The sequence below is a fragment of the Peromyscus californicus genome, unplaced genomic scaffold, assembly GCF_007827085.1.
Source record: "Peromyscus californicus insignis strain IS unplaced genomic scaffold, ASM782708v3 Scaffold_23__1_contigs__length_62951481, whole genome shotgun sequence".
In the NCBI taxonomy this organism is placed as follows: Eukaryota; Metazoa; Chordata; class Mammalia; order Rodentia; family Cricetidae; genus Peromyscus; species Peromyscus californicus.
This window is the reverse complement of record NW_026294534.1, coordinates 7,312,882-7,332,799: the sequence shown is the minus strand read 5'-3', so window position 1 is coordinate 7,332,799 and position 19,918 is coordinate 7,312,882. Positions and strand designations below refer to the sequence as shown.

The following is a 19,918-nucleotide window of genomic DNA, read 5'->3' as shown; positions in this document are numbered from 1 at the left end:
CTACATGTCTTTGATACTTATTGCAAACACACACACATCCAGACTGTGTGATGCTGGTACAAAGATGGATCCATTGATCAATGTGCAAACTGAACCATAAAAGCAGACCTAGGCACATATAGCCTATTGATTTTGAGGAACAGTGCTTTATTCATTCATTCATCTATTTGTTTGTTTGTTTATCTATTTATTTAAAGGTAGAGTCTTAGTATGAAGCCCAGGCTAGCCTTGGTCAGGCATCTACTCCCAAACTTCTGATCCTCATGTCTTAGTTCACAGGCAGGGATTATGGGTGTAGGTCACCACATCTGGATATTCCAATTGATTTTTATTTATTTATTTATTTATTTATTTATTTATTTATTTATTTATTTATTTATTTATTTATTTATTTATTATGTATGCAGCATGTATGACAGCAGGCCAGAAGAGGGCACCAGATTTCATCATAGATGGTTGTGAGCCACCATGTGGTTGCTGGGAATTGAACTCAGGACCTCTGGAAGAGCAGTCAGTGCTCTTAACCTCTGAGCCATCTCTCCAGCCCCCCAATTGATTTTTCAAAATATTTTTAATTGTTTTTATTTTATATGTATATGAGTGCTTTGCTTGCATATATGTCTGTACATCACACTTGTTTCTGGTGCCCAAAGAGGTCAGAGAAGGCCATCAGATCCCCTGGAACTGGAGTTGCAGATGATTCTTAGCTGCTTTGTATGTGCAGGAAAAATCTAACCAGGGTCCTCTGCAAGACAAGTGTTCACACTGTGAGCTGTCTTCCAGTCCCTGGAGAAGTGCTCACACCCTGAGCTGTGTCTCCAGCCCCTGGAGAAGTGCTCACACTCTGAGCTGTGTCCCCAGCCCCTGGAGAAGTGCTCACACTCTGAGCTGTGTCCCCAGCCCCTGGAGAAGTGCTCACACCCTGAACTGTCTCTCCTGCCCCTGGTCTCACTGATTTTTGACAGATGCTGAGGCAAAGGATGTCCAAAGGATGATGTCTTCAAAACACCAGACTAAAACAAGTAATCCTGTGCACCCTTCCCTCACACAACGGACCACTGTGTGAGCAGGGACTACATGATGCTGACTGTCATTTTACAGAACTTCCTATGGGGTGACAACTTTGTCCTGACCACTGGAGAGCCCATTTGCCCATGGGATACTGAGAACTTAAAATATGGCTGCTGGGAGGCAGTGTTACTTTATTTTATTTGTTTGTTTGTTTTGAGACAGCCCCAGCTAACCTAGAATTCACTGTGGAGAACAGGCTGGCCTAGAACTTAGAGTGATTCTCCTGCCTCAACTTCTTATTTTAGGGGATTACAGTTGTATGCCACTATGCTTTGCATATTTATTTTTAACTGGATATCTGCTGAATCTTTGTTGTTGTTGTTGTGTTTGGATTTATTTACTTTATGTGTATGTGTGTTTTGCCTACAGGTGTGTCTGTGCACAACACTGCATGCTGTGCCCTCAGAGGTCAGAAAAGATAGTTGGATCCTCTAGAACTGGGGTTACAGATACTTGTGAACCATGATGTGGGTGACGAGAACCAAACCCAGTCTTCTGCAAGAGGCAAGAGGAACAGGTGGTCTTAACCACTGAGCCACTGTTTCAGCCCCCTACATGTCAAATTCAAACAGCCGCATATAAGGATTGGCTACTGAATTGGACCGCACATTTTGGGGTGAATTTGGGAAATAAAACTATAGTAACTTGGAGTTTGATAAGGATTTCTTAATTACAATACAAAAAGCTTAGAGAATAAAAGGAGATCAGTCGATGAGGCCTTCATCAAAACTCCTTAAAAATGTTTCTTTTTCAAAAGATACAACATTTGCCAGCCAACTGCCTAGTGTTCAGAATCTGTGAAATCTCTAGCAAGGTAGGATTCACACCTGGAATCCCAGCATGGGATGTAGAGGAAGGAAGATCAAGAGTCCCGGGCCTCAGATACAGTAGATCCTGTCTCAAAATATAAAACAAAGTAACTCTTAGGCAGGTGGTGGTGGCAAATGCCTTTAATCCCAGCACTAAGGAGGCAGAGGCAGGCAACCTTTGTGAGTTCAAGGCCAGCCTGGTCTACAGCATGAGTTCCAGGACAGCTGGAGTTACACAGAGAAACCCTGTCTCCAAAAACAAGCAAGCAAACAAACAAAATACAACAAAAAGTAACTGTTAAATTTCATAATATAAAAGTAACCCACAAATATGGTTAAAACAGAACAGAAAATTTCCCCCAAGAAGATGTCAGGATAACTAATAGGCATCTGGAAAGATGAGGTCAAGGTAAGTAATAATTAGAAAAAAATCAAATTAAAACTCCAGGGGGATAATGCTACATGATCAGTCATAGAGCTAAGACAAAAAACAAAACAAACAAAAAAAAGAGTGTGGATATGGATGTGGATAAATGGAACCCTCAGACCTGGAAATGTCATCATGCAAACTAAACAAGCATGACCAGGGACGGGATGTGCTCAATTAGGAGAGGCCTTGGGTTGACTCCCAGGACACATACGAGGCTATGGTAAATACACTTGACATCTCAGCACTTGGGAGATAGAGGCAGGAAGATCAGGAGTTCAAGGTCATCCTCAGCTTCATGGGTAGTTTAAAACCAGCCTGAGCTAGACTCTGGCTCAAACAAACAAACAAACAAACAAACAAACAAACAAACAAACAACAAACCAAAATCAAAAACAAAACAAAACAAAAAACAGTATAAATACTTAAATTTGTTTTTTGCAATTAAAGTTAAGCAAACATTATCATAGGACCTACCCTTCCACTCCTGTGGGTTAACTGAAAAGAAATGAAACGTGTCCTTACATGAACTTGTATCCAAATTCATAATGTAAAACTGAAAACAAGTGTTCATCAGTTGGTGAGTAGATAGACTGGTATAGCCGCACAGAAGAATATTACTCAACAGTAAAAGGAATAACATACAGATACACGTTATAACGTGGATGAATCTCAAAATTATTATGGTAAATGAAGGAAGCCAGATTTAAAAAAAAAAAGACAGAGTTTATAAAATTCCATTTAAAGAAACTTTCAGGAATTGCAAAACATTCTGTAGTGAGGAAAGGTGGCATGTGGTTGTCTATGGATGGAAGCATTGCAGGGGCCAAGGAGAATAAACTAAAACTTGAGGGTGGTAGATGTGTCCATTGTCTTGATTATGGTCTTGTTTTGTCAAACTGTATCAGATTTATACTGTATTTGGCACAGCTTACTTACAAATTAAGTATCCATGAACAAACTATATATAAATAATCTCAAGGGAGATTTCACATTGGCTCCTATACCCAGCTAAAGTACCCGCTCTTGTGTCGCTGTGATGTAGAAGACATAACCCGCCAAAACAGGGTGAAAATAAGGTGACAAAAACAAGGGATCCCGTGGGTCTGAGGATGTAGCTCAGCTGGTTCCATCCCCAGCACCACATCACTCAGATGTGGTAGCGTAAGCCTGTCATCCAAGCACTCAGGAAGTAGAGGCAATGGGAAAAAAACATTCAAGATCATTGTAGCTACGCAGAGAGACCAATGTGAGATACATGAGACCCTGTCTCAAACAATATCAGCAAGGATTCCAGAAACTTAAGATCTATGTGGAAGAGAGATGAACCAGTGAGGGAGGGCAGTGGCCGAGCTTGAATCGAGCAGACACACAGTGGCCCTGGAATGGCTGGCACCAGGAGGCTGAGCTGACGGTGTGCCTGCTCTCCTGGATCTAACAGTGTGACTCTGCAAGTAACCAAAAAACCAAGCAGGTGAACGATCTCACAAAACAAGACCATTAGTGACGTTAGAGGGCACCGACCCACAGGAAAGGAAATCCGATCCTGCTTTACCACGGGCTCAGCCATGAATGGTACTGTCTATTCAGAACAAACTCCAAATGTCAACGGAACAAACCAGGGTCCACCTGCTGTGAGAAAGATGGGTGGGGAAAACAGAGAAGAACAGGAGAGACTCGGTTGCTACAAAGGCCTGACTGGGTAATATCTAAAGGGAGCACCAGGCAATGCCGGCGTGGAATGCAGAAATGTGGATAGAAAGACGTGGGGGAGATGACCAAAAAATGTAAGTAGCTGTTGCTAGAAAATGCGGTTGAGGTAGGTGGAGCACAGAGCTGCTGGGCGGGTGCCTTGAGAGCCTGGCAGCACTGTTGGCCTTTTGTACAATGTTCATGTGTATTACATTAATCATAAATACTAGACCCTGCCAGCTCCAGATTTCTTAATGACACGTCCTTTGGTAGATGACTTAACTCCTGGTTTCTTTTGAGGGCCTGGCATAGTTAAGTCAAGAAGGTGCATACTTAGCATGCTGGAGGCCCAGGGTTCAACCCAGCATACGGTACTGACTGCTCAGAAGTGTGGGAGGATTGAGGGAGAGCCGGCCTCAGCTGTGCGGTATTTTCTCTGCACAATGTTCTTCCACAGGGATGAAGGTGACTTACAGTGGCATATGTAATTGCACAAAAGAAATTGGACTGAGAATAAGGAAGAAAAAGTGAGGTAAATCTGGTCCCCTGGGGTTGCTCAGTTTCTTTCCTCTGTGACTGTGTCCCCGAGGGGTGAATTTTACGTATGGCACTGCCCTGGCATGATGACCATCTTTCCTCTCCAGCCTCCTGCAACTCCCGCCACACAGAAAGCAGATTATTAACCTGGGTGACTCGGGTCAGCTGGAGGGCAGCTGCCCAGCTGTGTGAAAGGCCTGGGAGACACTGCACTCTGTGAGAGCTGCAGGCTGGAGTACCCGTTCTGGAGGGGAGAGGGGACCTCAGACCGCATAGTGTTTACCAGGAGAGATGATCACAGTCAACAGGGAACACCATGGCTTGAGTGGCATTTCCCGGAAAGAGCTGGAAACCCTGACCCAGGACACTTGGTGGCTAGCAAGGTCTTTGCAGACTGATAGGTCTGGAAAGGGTCCTCTGTGAGGCCCTCAGGTAGTGACATCAGTCCTTTAAAGAAGGAGTTTTGGGGAAATGTGGTAGTTCAGTCAGTAAAACGCTTACCACACAAGCAGAGGGACCTGGTCCCTAGAACCCCCTTAAAAAGACAGGTGGGATGGCACGGAAGTGCACTCTCTGTGCTGGGGAGTGGCTGGCAGATCTCAGCTCACTGGCCAGCTCACACTGCCTGCTTGGTGAGTTCCAGGCCAATGAGGTGGACCACACCTGAGGAGTGAACCCCACATGCATGTGTGTGTGTACAGAGGCACGCACACCCTCTCCTGTACACAAACATGTATACACACATACACCCACACAGAAGAGGAAAAAAAAAACAGAGATAAGAAAGGAAGGGTCTTCTGATGCAGGTGTTCACAGGAGCCTTTACCACAGCGAAGACGGAGGCAGAAAGTCCATGCTATGCCAAGCAATGCCAAGGTCCCAAGGCAGCACCAGAAGCCTGGGGAGTGTAGACATGTCTGCACACATTTCAGTGAGCCTAGACTTCTCCCCAGAACTGTGGACCATAGTTTGGTCCTTCAAGGCTCCCTGCATGGTACTCTGGGAGTCCCAGACACCTGCCCAGGGGGTGGCTGCACAAGCATTTCATATAATCAATCCTCTGACTTCCAGGGGCGTTTGGACAGCTGGATCCCAATTCCAGATCTGCTTGGGATCTTTGGTCTGCTCCTTCCAGGCTGAGGAGAGGTCTCCGAGGACTCAGTGTCTGCCCAGAGTGGTTGGCCTTGTCAGTTACAGCTCTCCCTTTCTAGTACGTATTCTTGGCAGTGGCTTCTTCCCTTGTCTCTCTGCCTTTGACTATCTCCTTACTTCCTGAAAACTTCTTCTTTTTTTTGTTTTTGGTTTTTTTTTTTTTAATTCCTTTAACATTACAGGTGTTTCTTGGCCAGAGTTATAGTCCCTATTTGTTCCTACGGTCCGGTCTTTGTGAAAGACACATCCAAGTTTTTAAAAAAGTAACATCTCCTCGTGCATGAGCAGTTAGAAGATAATGGCAGAGGGCCACTCAGGTGGGAGTTACCACTTGGGACTCAAAACACCCTGTATGTTTTTGCTGGGCATTGGGGGAGGAAACAGAGTGGAGTCGAGGGCCAGACTGTGAGTGTCTTCATGGCTTGTTTACTTCTTGCTCTCCCCGAACCTGCCCTTTATTCTTCCTTAACTTTATTCAACAAAACAGAAGAAGAAAATACAATCTAAAGTAACAAAAAAAATCTTTTGCAAAAAGCAATTTAATATGCAATGTTGAAATATCACTTTCAAAGGAAGTTTTTTTTCCCTCATATTGTATATATTTGCTGAACATACAAGGTAAACTATTTGAAAAATTATAAAAATAAAAACGCTGGTCAAACATTGGGGTTTGGGGGCAAAGATGACTCCTAGCCCCACATACTCTCCCTGTCCTTCTGTGCTGGGGATGGGACTCAGTGGCTGGTGAATGGCAGGCAAGGGCTGCCTTGTCCAGCCCTCTGCTTTGAATGTGCTCCTTCACCCTCTGAGCTGTTGGTCACATGATGCAAACATCATCTCTGCTGCTCCGCACACACTGCCCCCACACCCAGAAACAGACACTGTCACCATCCTGCACTCAAGGAAGGAGAGAACACATCGGTCCACAACTGTTTCTATTAGAGAAGATGGAATAAAATAGAAATAGAAAGTTGGGGAACGCCGCACCACCTTTACGAGGGTCTCTTCATGCAGATAAACAGCTGTGGGAAGAGAGTGGACATCTTGGTGTGGGGATCCTTTGCCTCCAAAAGTGACCAAAAACTAATGACACAAGTATCTGGCACCAGAGTTCACACACTAGTAGTGTCTGTCACCCCTGATTTAAATTCCGCTATGTTAACGAGTACGATGCCAGTGTAAAAACTTTCCTGCTCATTTAAATAAATAAATAAATAAATAAATCATTTACTTCAGTCTTTAAACCAAGAATACTATTAGAAATGTCATCTCGATTTCAAAACACTGACTATGAAATTTGGATAATAAAGTAAATTATCCACTCTGTAAGGGAAATTATATAAAATTCTTAAAAACTAATTAAACCAACACTTTATTATTCCGGAATGAATACATCACCTCTGGCATTTATTTGCAGAAAAAAATAAAATTGTATTTCAAGCCACAGCTTAAATTAAGCTACGCAACTTGAGGAAGACCTAAGCAACAACTTGTATTTCTAAATAACTCTGTGAGCCGAGGCTCAGCACTGCTACAAACAGCATAAAATTTCCCACTGTCCACAGCTCCCAGGCTGACAGAAATGCCTGTTAGTTCTGTCAAGCACTCCAGACCAAACAATTTAATATATATTTCTGTTATGATAGCTTGGCAATCATTTCAAAGCAACATGCAAAGATTAAAATAAATATTTTTCACTTCACTCTTCAAAGAACAGAAATTCCCTCTCTACTGCAGGTATGTCTAGCCTGTGGCCCATGGCTGCATGCGCTCCGTGATAAATGAGTGCAGCCAGACACATGTGAAGACCACAATGGCATGCCACAGCACCAGAAAGTTGGGATGCCTGCATTATTGCTTCTTAGCTACTTATACTGCTCTGCTAAGCCCTGCCAGGCTGGCGTTGGCCCTGGGTTTCCTGGTCTGCTCCATTTTCCCCACAGGAATCAGTTTAAGCACCTAAACTGTCTGTCCAAAACCTAGTTGCCTAAAGCTAGGACGTCATGGGCAGCAATTTAGCTCCATGTTCACATTGAGGCTAAGAACTACCTCTAGCTAGGTATTTGCTCCACATGGCCTCTGAGATGTCCTGAATTGCTGTTGATGCTGCAGGAATTAAAAACCCTGCACTGTTTCTCTGAGTTCACCGTGGGGTCCTGAGGAGCCTGCAGCTTGGGAACCCTGGGAGTAGCGAACAGCGTGGAAACATGTGATGTGCACAGCTTGATCCTGGGGCATGGACCTAGCTGCTTCCTATGCTCCATGCAGATGCCTCCACCGCCATATCTAGTTTTGTGTTTAGGGATTTCAAATCTGCAGGCCACATATTCAAATTCACACAATAAGGGCTAATAAACCAGATACCTGGAGGTAAGTCCATTGAGATTAGCTGACACCCTATGTAGATCTCACAGCATCAAGACACCTCCATGCCAGGAACCCTCAGAACACCTGAGGGGCTAAGCAGAACAGCAGTATAGGGGACTGACTCAATTCGGGCCATGGCAGCCTTTTCCTGCTTCACCTCTTTCCAGGTACCTGAAGCCCTCTAGTGCACAGAGGGGTCTGCCGCATGGTCCTAAAGGAAAATCCATATTGACACACTGCCACTAGAGAACACCCTGAACTCACCAGGTGCCCAAGGGTGCAACAGGTCTCCAGGGGATCCTGGGGCAAAGAACAAGTTCCCCATGGCTCATCTAGTATGGAGACCACAGCGGAACCTCCAAGTCCATTCTCTGGCTCTGCCACTTGAGGAATGAGGCACACCCCTGCCCAGCAGTGAAGTCAACCATTCCCGCAGTTTTTTCAAACCAGCTGCTCCCTGCTATAACTACAGGGCCAGAGGCACAGTCAGGATCTCACAGCTCTTTACACACTCTAGAAGAACACCCAAGTGTGCTGTCCCACTGCCCCACGTCTGTACTCAGAAGGCCGAAGGGCTCCCTGGAAGTAGGCCAGCCTTCTCTACACTGGTCCTGCAACCCCTGCATCTGCCCTGTGAACTCAACTCAAGTCAATGATTGTGTTGTCTCTCTGCGATGCACACAGAACCCGGCTGCGTTGTAAATCACAGCTTCCTAAAATCCCAAGTCAGACATAGCTGCAGTGCTCACAGCATGTAGTTTGGTGATATTGGGGTGTCTGTCCCCACGTGACTTCTGCACAGGGCACAGCTGCCCCCTCGGAGTACATTCACTAAGGAAGAGTTTCACTCACACAGTGCCGGCGGCAGGGACTGTAAGAGCAAGTGTGGGAAGGTGACCCTTTGGGGACTAATTAAAATAAATCCTAAATAAGCCATCTGAGAATGTTATCATAAATGTTCTCCTCAAGTCTATTTGAATCACATCCTCATAACAGTTTCACTTTAAAAATGTATGTTATTGACATTAATATCAAACTTGTAATGTGTGGATTGGTTTTAAGTTCATTCATTTTTATTTATAGTATGTCTTGATGAAGCTGAATAATCTGTGACTTTAGATGGCATTCCATTGTTTAGAATGGTGACTGCATATGATCTATTTACATTAGAATAATAATGTGTCATCTTATTTTTTATGCTATATATAATTTCCCTTAGCAAGTAGATCATGCCATTTATCTAAATTTCATAGTATTTTAAAATCAACACTACATTTGCACCCCCCTTTTTCCCCCCAGCCTGGAACACTGAAATAAGTGATTTATTATTTTAATTGAGCATTTTAAATTTTAAAATGAAAAAACAAAAACAAAACCAAAACCAAAACTTCCCATCCTCTCTTGTTTCAAATCTACTTACCTGCCAATCACTTACTGAGCTCTTCCACGGGTGGTGGCTACACTTATCAATACAGTGAAGGCCACCCCACTGCCACACTGAGCCCTGCTGAGACAAGCCCGTTAATCTGCACATGGCACTTTCATGTACACAGCTCTCCCTGTGAGACACTCTCACAGGGCATACCCATTTCACAGATGTAGTTCTGATACATGTGGAAAGAGCAATGTGGTCATTTTGTATGCACCAATAAATGGTGCCTTTGCCATCTGGCTAGCAGGAATGTCTTGGTGTATACCAGAGAGGTATCGATCCAGTTCATGCACATACAAACCCACTTGGTTAAAGGAAAGCATTGGGAAAGACTGTTCTGGCCCAGCAGGCCTTTTACTCACTGATTTCTGAAGAATGTGTGTGTGCCTCCCTCCCCTGGTCTGCAGAGACAACTCTTCAGGAGATCCCAGATATGTTTGGGAGTGGGGTGAGGTGGGCTGAGCCAACCAGCCAGAAGTGAGGAACAGAACCAGGCTCCATGGCTGCCTTCTAGGCACAAGATCCAAATAATGCAGCACAAAAAACTCCCTTCACCTAACGTTGCTTTTTTTTCCCCCCTAAAAATCACCAATTGAAGAACTAAATGAGCCCTTTATAAAAAAAAAAACAAATTGCGGCCAGGTGGTGGTGGCACACACCTTTTATCCCAGCACTCGGGAGGCAGAGGCAGGCAGATCTTTGTGAGTTCGAGGCCAGCCTGGTCTACAGAGCGAGATCCAGGAAAGGCGCAAAGCTACACAGAGAAACCCTGTTTCAACACACACACACACACACACACACACACACACACACACACACACACACACACACACACACAAAATGCTACTCTGATCTTAATCATCTCAACATAGCCCTGGTAGTTGCCTACTGTACACACACACACACACACACACACACACACACACACACACACACACACACACTGTCATCTGCAAACACAGGCTTTCCAAGTGTCCTCCAGGGTCACCATCAGCATCTCCCTGACTGTGCCTGAGACAGGCCAGATTCTTGTGGCACCTCTGGTCAGCCCATCTGGGTCCTGGTCAGAGCATGGAGAGGCTGAGAGACCACTACCCTTGCAAAACTCCAAGTCTGAGTCCGGTACTGAAAGCCCAGTCCAAAGTCACCCTAACCAAGCCAGCTCTCCTCAGGGTCACATCACCACTGCCACCAATCACAGTCCAATAGTGTGCAAGCCACACAGGGAGGACCGGGCAGCTTCGGGAATCAAGTGACTTCATGCTCTATGGAAGGCTTTCTTGGACTCCCTCAGGCCAGGCCAGATGCTCATGGCATGTCACAAGAGTGCATCATCATTCCTACCTGTGTGTTATGGGTCTCACCCAGGAGACCGTGAGCCCTGTCCTGTTGATCTTGGAATCATGGGCACCTGGGAACAGGCAAGAATGACATCTGCTGAACAGATAGGGAGTGTGACAGCCCTGAGAAGTCCCTTTGCACTGGGTGGGTCATTGCACCCGGCCTCTGCCACACCTGCCTCCTAAAGTCCCAGTTCCTGACTTTGATTTCAAGGGCTTGCTTCTACTTTACCTGGCCATCCCTGGAGGCCTCCTGTTTGCTGGGTTCTGAAAGCCCGTTTGGTACTCCTACCTAGGTGTTTGGTGACTCTGGTTTCACATCTGCACCGCAGACCCGCAGTTGAGGAAACTGTTAAGTGTGGAGAGCAGACATCTCGGCCAACCTTCTCTCTTCAGTTCAGTGTAGAAACAAAGGACTGGCGTCCAGCTCCCCCCAGCAGAGGTTCGAGCCCCTCCATTTACTGAACTGTGTTTGTGGGTCCAGCTTTTTAAAGCCTGACTGGTACAGTCCTCTTCCTGGTTAAAGACGCTCACCTGGATGGCCCCTATCCTGCCACTTAGAAACAAGACACTGGTCTCCACTTTATTTTTCTAGACGATCCTGATGCTGTTTCTAACTGCTGGATAGGTGGCTTTTTTTTTTTTTTAATCTATACGGTATTTTTGCCCGTGGACTCCCTGACTCGTGTGGAATTGGGGTCAAGTCTCGCACTGAGCATGTCTCTCTCCACTCAGTGTGCCACCGCTGCCTCCGTAACATCTCTTGTTAGCATTTCCGGGGTGCTGGGAGAGAAAACAACGTCTGGGTGATGGTTCCTGTCAGTCTCCTCATTGTCAGGCCCAATCTTACGTTTCTCCACACTCACAATATTTCCCCACTGGGAACACGCCTGACATTGCAATTTCTCACAACTGCAGCTCTGCAGTGAATGCCTAATTCCCGAAACTGCAAAATCTAACAAAAGCTGATTTTTCCACTGATTTGACTGGCTGACTATTCCGAGGCACTGCGTGTGGTGACCCGCTGTTCTCCACAAACAGCGTCTTTAATGTACCCACACGGCTGTTCTGAAGTGGCTGAGGGCAATTAAATCCTCACGAGCTGCCCGCAGGGCATTCAGGAAGACTGGATGGCCAGCGTCTCTGTCACAGACAAATTTCCCCTAGAGGTCATTTAGCAGCTGGTCCTGCAGCATTCTGGTCTTCGATTTTGAACTTTGAACTCGGAACATACTTTCCACCTCGGTGCGTGTGAAAGTCCACACCGTGCCCCCTGTGCAAGGATGTGTGAGCTCACCAAGAGTTGTATCATTTAAACACACACACACACAACAACAACAACAACAACAAAACAAGAAACACCTAAAACTGACTCTGTCCTTTCCCTGCTGGTGGTGTTTGCTTATGTGGAAGTGAAATTTTAGAAGATCTGGCAATTTTGTCCTTTTTATTTTTACTGCCCAAACACATGCTCTTTGTCTATGGATACACCACTTCCTTGAGCTCTTCCGTATTTTCCACACTTGTCACACATTACCAGCGGCTCAGTGTGAGTCCGCGGGGGGCTCTAAGGAAGACTGAGCCTTCCTTCTTTATCATCCAGCTTCCCTCCAGCCCACCGCTCCGCGACCCAGGCCTCCACCAGTCTGAACACACAGTGGATTTTGCCCATTGGTATTTCACTCACCCTGTGTAGAGAACCAGGTCTGGCGACAAAGCGGCAGTAATAACGTATTCTTTTCAACACCACCTCACCCACAGCTCCCAACGAGATGATGTGAAGAGCGGGCAGAGTCTAAAATAAAGCAGGGGTTCGTGAAAGGACCGCTAAGTTCAGCTTTCAAGGACTGGGTCTTATTTTTTTATTCACTTTTTTTAAAATTGCTGCTTAAGGATGCTGAGTGGTGTTTATAAAACCTCTGCCTCTTGGGCAGAGGTCTGCGAAGCTTTCTCCTGAGACTCGAATCCCAAGGAGCAGCATGCTGGCGGACCCAAGACTTGGCCAGAGCAGACACTTCCCTGAGATCGAAACCTTTGAAGGCAGATTGCCGCTGTCCAGGCCCAGACCGAGGCCCAGGCGATCCCGCCTGTGCCCGTTTGGTCCGGGCCGAACTAGGCCACTCTGCCTCATCCTTGTCTCTGCTTTCCAGGAGACCCTGTCTCCCCTCCCCCTCTCTGCGCCCACTTGTTGCGGTCTCGCCTGGGACCTGTTTGGTTCATCCACTGATTGTGAAAGGGTTTGGCTTGAGGCTGACCCCAGGCCAGGACTTCCTCCGCTGTGATCCTGTAGTCTTTGACACAAACCCTCCTTTCTTAATTCCCCAGCGGCCTCAGGGCAAGCATGGACATGAGTAGGGTGGGCGCCAGGCCCTGACTTGCCACCCGGGCAAGGATAGAGGAACTCTAAGAGAGGATGGATATCGCTCTGAACCTGTGCCTCCAACGGGGCGGCTATGCTGGAGAGCATGCGTGGGGAGAGGAGAGGGGCCTCGGAGGCGGGAAGCGGACCGAGCATCAAGACAAAGAGAGGGCCCGACAGCGCACCGAGGGAAAGCCCAGCGCGAGCAGAAGCTGCAGACCGAGGGCGAGGGGAAGGGAGGGGATGGGAAGAAGTGATGGACCAGAGAGAGGGTGCAGAGAGGGGCGTGAGAGAAGAGCGAGGTGCGGGGCTCAGTGGAGAGCAGAACCACACAAGCATGACTTGGGACGCCGAAGGCAGAGCGCAGAAGTCCGGGCACGAGCGCCACGGGAGGCCGGCTCGCTCCCCGAGGGGTCCTGGCCCCAACACCCGGCCACATCCGTGGCCGCACTGCCCCGTTGGTTGGTTCTGAGGCGGAGGATGAAGCGAGATCCTGCCGGGCGCAGCTGGAGAGGAAGAGCCTCGAGGGGGTGGGGGGGAGTGGGGGGAGGGAGGAGGGCAAGAGGAGAGGGAGGGGTGAGGCGCCCCTAGCCGGAGAGGCTGCCTGGCTGCCACCAGTCCATCCGCCACCCTGCACAGAAGGACTCCGGCGCTCTCTCTCGGGGACCCGCGCAGCATCCCTCCTCCCCATCCGCCGGGGCCTCTCAGTCCCGCCAAGTAGTCCGGGTGCCAAGGCCAAGTCTGTTTTTCTCCTGAACTTTCCCAGGACTCTAACCTAGGCTTGGATTCCACCGCTGGGCTCCCGGACACCCGCTGCGGAAGCTGGGTGGGGGAGAGGGCGTGACCAGAAGAGCGCAGGGGCCCGGAGCCAGCGGTGCTCGACCCCGGCTGGACAGAGCTTGCTGTCCTGCGTCCCCAGAGCACGAGTGCTAGGGAGGGCTTCTCGAATTGACTGGAATTTTCCGGAGACAGAGCTCGGCAGTGCCCAGTCTTTGTCGGGGAAAATGAAATGCGTGAATATGAGTGTTATTCTTCTCCCACACGCATGATTTTAATAGACCTATCAGTCACATCCCGACACATCTGCAGATCAGGCGCGCTGCGCCCGCAACTCCTTAAAAAAAAAAAAATTATTCGTTTCATCTGCCTACTAGTGGGCTTGAGGGAGGGTGTCAAAGTCTCAGTGGCAACAATAAAAAGGGGCCAGTGAGGTTTTTTTTTTTAAGTGAGGAAGAAAAAAAGGGGAAGAGGAGAGAGGGAAGGAGGGAAAGGAGAGGGGGCGGGGAGGGGTGGGTGGGGGGCGAGAGCGTCAAGCAAATCATCCTGCTTAGTTCACCGGTGAGTTTAGAAGCCACCCAGGTGCCCTACACAAAGTTATGCAAACTTTATCCAGGCTTGACAAAGATTCCGACCCACTCTCCACAGAGATTTTAAACAAAATTGCACTAATGGAATGGAACACCGCCCGTGCATTGGAAGTGAATTATCATGTAATAATGACCACAAAGAATCTCACTTGAACACAAACGCGCGTTGCGTGGTTAGGAACCGCATTTATCCTTGAGTTGTGTGCTCCAAGGAAGGCCTAGGTGAAAATCCTCTCCACTTATTTAAACTGGAGAGAGCCTGCCCGGATCTGGCCCCCATCTTGAGAGGAGTCCCCCTTAATCCTCCTGCTTTATTTTCAAATTAAGTCATTAGAGAATTTCTCCTGGTCTTTCACACTAGTGGAACCCAAAGGAAGGTGGTGTGGAGGCCCGGCACAAAGCATCCCAGTTCACTGGGTGGAGTTCAAGCAGGGAACACACACACACACACACACACACACACACACACACACACACACACACACAAAATGAGGGGGCTGAGCTGTCTGGTGTTCGCTAGATGACTAACTTTATGTGTGTCGCTTCACTTACAATGGGCCATAACTCCTATGGCGATGAGCCCTGGGCTAGCTGCCCACAGCCAAAGAACCCCAGAAACCCAGGCTTGACAGAGGTGAGTGTGGCTACCCCTGCCCCCCACTACAGAAAGAAGATGGTGGTGTTGGGGACCAGTCAGCAAAGGCCCTTGTCTATTAAGGGGAAGGTGGGCTGGACCCCGAAAGTATCCTAGGATTTCCCCAAGGAGGTTACTGGGCTCTTCTTCCCAGACTGCCTGAGTGCCTCAGCTCCCTTCTTGGACTCCTAAGCAAGCAAGGCCGTTCTGGAAACAACAGAGCAAAAACCCTAAAGGAAAAAATGAACAGAGGAAAAACAAAAGCAGGAGGTGTCCTTTTAATACCTTATCAGAAAGTAGTGGGCAGCATTCTTGGATCTCTTGCAATCACTTTGAGGAATGAGGGGTTTAAGCAAAATCATCAAAATGACTTTTTTTTTTTAAATCACGCATGTCGCTTTGTAAGATTAGCATTTATACGGAAAGATATTCTCCAATGTAGGCTGAGCTAAGGTCTTATGGAACTGATAGAGTAAGTCCACTCTCGAATGGCTAGTTCATACTCATTCAAAAAAAAAAAAAAAAAAAGAAAGAAAGAAAAAAAAAAGGAAAAGGAAGTGGGGGAAATGAGGGGAAAGGATGCTGAAATTAGTATTATTTCTCATCCGGACTTAAGGGAAATTTCCTTCAAAAATAGAATTTCATTCTAATGTCATGATTAATTTCAAAACATATTTACTGCAGTATAGCTTTTAAATGCAATATTTAATGCTGTCAGATTACTTGAAGACGAAGTTTTACAGAAAACTTTAAATTCCAGAAAAAAAAACCTGCAATGTACCAATAAACACCTAGAAAAAATATAATTAAAAATATTTAAAGCATCAAACAACCTCAAGATCTGGTCAGGAATAATAAACACCGTATTCTGTGTTTACTTTCCCTAGCAACCTGCATCCCGTTTCACACAGGAGAGGGGGTGGTCGGTTCTTTCTCTCTCTCTGTGAGTGTGTGTGTGTGTGTATGTGTGTAAGAAAATCCTTGAAATTATGTTGCATTTTCCCAGAGAGGAAGGGGGAGGTGTTTGGGTAGGATTTGGGTGAGGGACACTGTGGTGGTGCGTTCTGGGTCAGGATTGCTTCCTTGAACCACAGGAAGGTAATTTCACTTACAATCCCAATTACAGAGCTATCAAAGGCACGCTGTCTTGGTGGTGGTCGTGGTCCCCCATACCTGGCCTCTTCCCACCAGTCCCACCATTGAGTACTGTCCTTTCTCCTCCCAACCAGGACCAAGCTGCCTCAAAAACTACTACAGTAGGTGAAGGGCAGAGCCACAGCAAAAAAAAAAAATCAAAAACTGCCAGGGCCGCGGCAGTTAAAACGTGAAACCATTAGGAAGTGTTTTGTAGTTTCCCCCTTCTGCGTTAACGTCAACTCTACAGAATAATCCCCGGAGTTTAGCTTTCTCTTTTCCCACGGAATAAAGCCACTGAAGCGCTGCCCTCTGCTCTCTTACCCTTGGGCCCTACTGGTAATTTTCCTTCAACAGATGCTAATTGTATTTTGAAGTCATAAATCATGCATATAAAATTAGCACGTTTCAATTTCATAGGGAAACGGGCTTTTCTCTCTTAAACGTATTAATTCAAATTTTGATGCATTTTGGTGGGGGGGAATCTCTTTTTGTTTTTCTTTTTTTTTTAGATGAAAGATTTGCAGGCTATGTACATAATCTGACTCCTCTCCCCCCCCCCCACCGTACTGCAACGCCTAAAATAAAAATGTCACAACGCATTTACAAGAAATAATACAAAACAAAACAAAAAAAATGGAAATGCTCGGATACAGTTTTACAAAACCCAGAATATATCTCCACCGTCTGAGAGGGGACCGCGGTATAAATGAACCAACCAACCCAAAAGAGCGGTAACAACTACAAAAAACTTGTAAATGTTTGGATCTGCCTTACTACATTTGTAACAAGTGAGAACAGCTTGAGGTCCGTCACTCGGCCTCAGGCAGAAGAGCCGGCGGGAAGTAAACCCCGGGGAAAGTTACAGAGCCAGCAGTCATAGAAAAGTTGGCATCGCCTCGCTGGGTTTTGTCCTTTGTCCTCCCGTGCTGAGAAAACGCTGTGTGCCTCCTCTGCGGACGATAAATACTGTACAAAAGGTCTCATGAAAACACCAAAGTTCAGTCTATGACGCCAGTCTGGTGTCAGCGCCTCGGAGTCCCGGGAAAAGGTGAGAGGGGGCAGGTGTCACCTAGTGCTCCGATCTCCAGAGCGGTCTTTTGACAAAAACGTGGAGACGTCTGTACAAAGTCGAGCTCTGGAGGCTCCGGCGCAGGCCTCACGCTCTTGGTCGCCGGGTCGGCGGCCCGGAGCCGCACTGTCCCCGGCGTCCCCGCAGCGCTAGATATGCGTCAGGGGCACCGTGCCGTTGACGCCCGCGCCCGCGCCCTGGTAGTGCTGTGGCAGCGAGTGCAGCCGGCTCTGGGCCGCGGCAGCCGCTGCCGCCGCCGGGTCGCCACCCTCGCCGGCGGGCAGGTACATGCTGATCATCTCGCGCAGGTCCCCGGGGCAAGGCGCCCGCGAGTGCGCGGGGGCCGGCGGACTGCCGCTGGGCTCTGACTTGACCAGCGAGCCGAGGGCGCCTAGGGCACCCGACGATGCGGCCGCCGCAGCCGCCGCAGCCGCCACAGCCGAGTTCTGGTGCGCGCCGCCCGCCGCGGCGGCGGCGGCTGCTGCGGCGCCGTAGGGGATGCCGCCGTAGCCCGAAGGCGACGCGCTCATGTAGCCCTGAGAGTTGGAGATGGGGCTGTACTGCAGGGCGCCCATGTCGTAGCGGTGCATGGGCTGCGGGTTGTGAGGATGCGCGTGCGGATGGTGCGGGTGCGGGTGCGCCGGGTGCGCGTGCGGGTGCGCGCCGCCCGCGCCTGGGTGCTGCCCGTAGGCTAGCTGTGCCTCCTGCATCATGGCCGCAGCCGCAGCCGCCGCGGCTACCGAGCCGGGGTAGGCGCCGTTTGCCCAGCCGTTGACATGCGCGTAGCCGCCTCCCGCCGCGCCGCCCGGGCTCTCCAGGCGCTGGCCCACGGCCGCCGCCCCGACGCCCACGCCCACGCCCATGGCCACGGCCGCGCCGCCGCCACCTGCACCGGCCGCCAGCAGTCCGCCGGCCAGCGAGTACTTGTCCTTCTTGAGCAACGTCTTGGTCTTACGGCGCGGCCGGTACTTGTAATCCGGGTGCTCCTTCATGTGCAGCGCGCGCAGTCGCTTGGCCTCGTCGATGAACGGCCGCTTCTCGGCCTCGGACATGACCTTCCACTCGGCCCCCAAGCGCTTGCTGATCTCCGAGTTGTGCATCTTGGGGTTCTCCTGGGCCATCTTGCGCCTCTGTCCGCGGGACCACACCATGAAGGCGTTCATGGGCCGCTTGACCCGATCCTGGTTGGCCTTGGTGCCCCCGCCGCCGCCGCCGCCCCCGCCCCCACCACCACCCCCGCCCGCCCCGGCCGGGCCCGAGAGGTTCGTGGGCGCCTGGGCGCCGCCGGGCGAGTGCAGGTCGGTTTCCATCATCATGCTGTACATCTGGGCGGCTAGCGGGTTCACCGGCACCGCAAAGAGAGGGCCTGGAGCATAGACGGCCGGGTGGGGGTGGGTGGGTGGAGAGAGGATCAGCCCAGAGAGGCTGTGGGGGGGGGGGTGCCTAGCAGAGAGAAGGGGGTTGGGTGGAGGCAACAACAAAAAAAGAGGCAAAAGCACACGCACTTAGCGCGGGTCCAGCTCGCAGGTGGAAAGTTTCTCCGGGTGCACAAACCACTTGCCAAAGGGGCCGTTGGTCAGGACGATCGCCGCCGCCGCCGCTGCCGCAGTCCGGGCGCTCTCGGCTGAGCTGTGCAAACAGGTGCAGTCGTGGCCAAGTTGAGGCTCCACTTTCTGGGTCTGAAGCGGTGCCACTGGGCCCGACACCGGGTTCGCTGCCTCCTCTTGGCGGCTCGAAGTCTCTTTCCTGTGCTGGCTTCCTTGGCGGCTTCCAACTCCGGGGCCGCAACTTCTAGCAGGGCGGCGCGCCGCGTGCGCTGGGCATGTGCTGGTCCCAGGTGCCTGGGGGGAGCCAGGCGCTGAGGGGGACTCGGAGGGGGGTTCGGAGGGGGCGATCGCGGTGCAGCTAGGGAGGGGGTTAGGGACAGCGGTGGGAGTGCCAATGCGTGCAGAGAGCCAGAGAGCCGGGCCGCTGCGCCTAGGACAAGCTGTCCGCTGCCTGCCTAGGGCCGTGCGCTCGGAGCGGAGGCGCACGCGGGGCCGGTGGCGCGGGGGGCCCAGCAGCCATACGCCGGGCCCGGGCTGCCATTAAATCAGCGCGCCGCGGCCAATGGGAGCCGCCGGCGGCGGTGATTTGCATGGCGCGCTGGCGAGTGACGTGTGGAGGGAGTAGATACACTGGGCGCGGGCGGCGGTGCAAGGAGGTGGAGGAGGAGAAGGGGGGGAGCAAGGGCAGGAAGGAGGGGGAAAAGGGGGCGCGGGGGGGCGGGGTCACAGCCACACTGCTTCCTGAGCGCGCGCGCGCGGCGGCGATGGCGGCGAACCCGGAGCTCGCCCCCTTCTCCTCTCCCCGCCCGCGCGCTCCGAATGATTAACGATTGGGTTGAAAACCAAGAGGAAGAAAGAATCGCTGTCGGGGGAGGCGGGGGGAATACAGCCCTGGGTCGTGTTTAAATGCGCTCATTGGAGACCCAGCTCCTCCCCTGTCCCTAGCCAGCCAACTCTGCGCCCGCAGGGAAGGGGAAA

The 19,918-nt window shown here is 49.8% G+C and overlaps 1 protein-coding gene and 1 long non-coding RNA gene across 3 annotated transcripts in view; both read right to left on the bottom strand.

Moving 5' to 3' along the window:
- Nucleotides 1-19,617, bottom strand: part of LOC128118882 (uncharacterized) — a 42,393-nt gene extending 22,776 nt beyond the window's left edge. Inside the window, exons 1-2 of one of the 2 annotated variants that reach the window (XR_008221376.1) lie at nucleotides 18,899-19,617; nucleotides 12,515-12,622 (exon numbers count right to left, since the gene is read on the bottom strand). This is a non-coding gene — a long non-coding RNA (uncharacterized LOC128118882). Of the gene's footprint in view, nucleotides 1-12,514; nucleotides 12,623-13,961; nucleotides 14,191-18,898 lie in introns of those variants that run through there. The other variant, XR_008221375.1, reaches the window with a different exon arrangement.
- On the bottom strand, nucleotides 15,874-18,733 carry Sox1 (SRY-box transcription factor 1). Its single transcript, XM_052751658.1, has one exon. The coding sequence runs from the start codon at nucleotides 18,716-18,718 to the stop codon at nucleotides 17,543-17,545; it is 1,176 nt and encodes a 391-aa protein (XP_052607618.1). The 5' UTR covers nucleotides 18,719-18,733; the 3' UTR covers nucleotides 15,874-17,542.
- Nucleotides 19,618-19,918: the final 301 nt, after the last annotated feature.

Excerpts from the sequence above, each read along its gene's own strand:
- Sox1 (XM_052751658.1), bottom strand. The coding sequence starts at position 18,718 with ATGTACAGCATGATGATGGAAACCGACCTGCACTCGCCCGGCGGCGCC.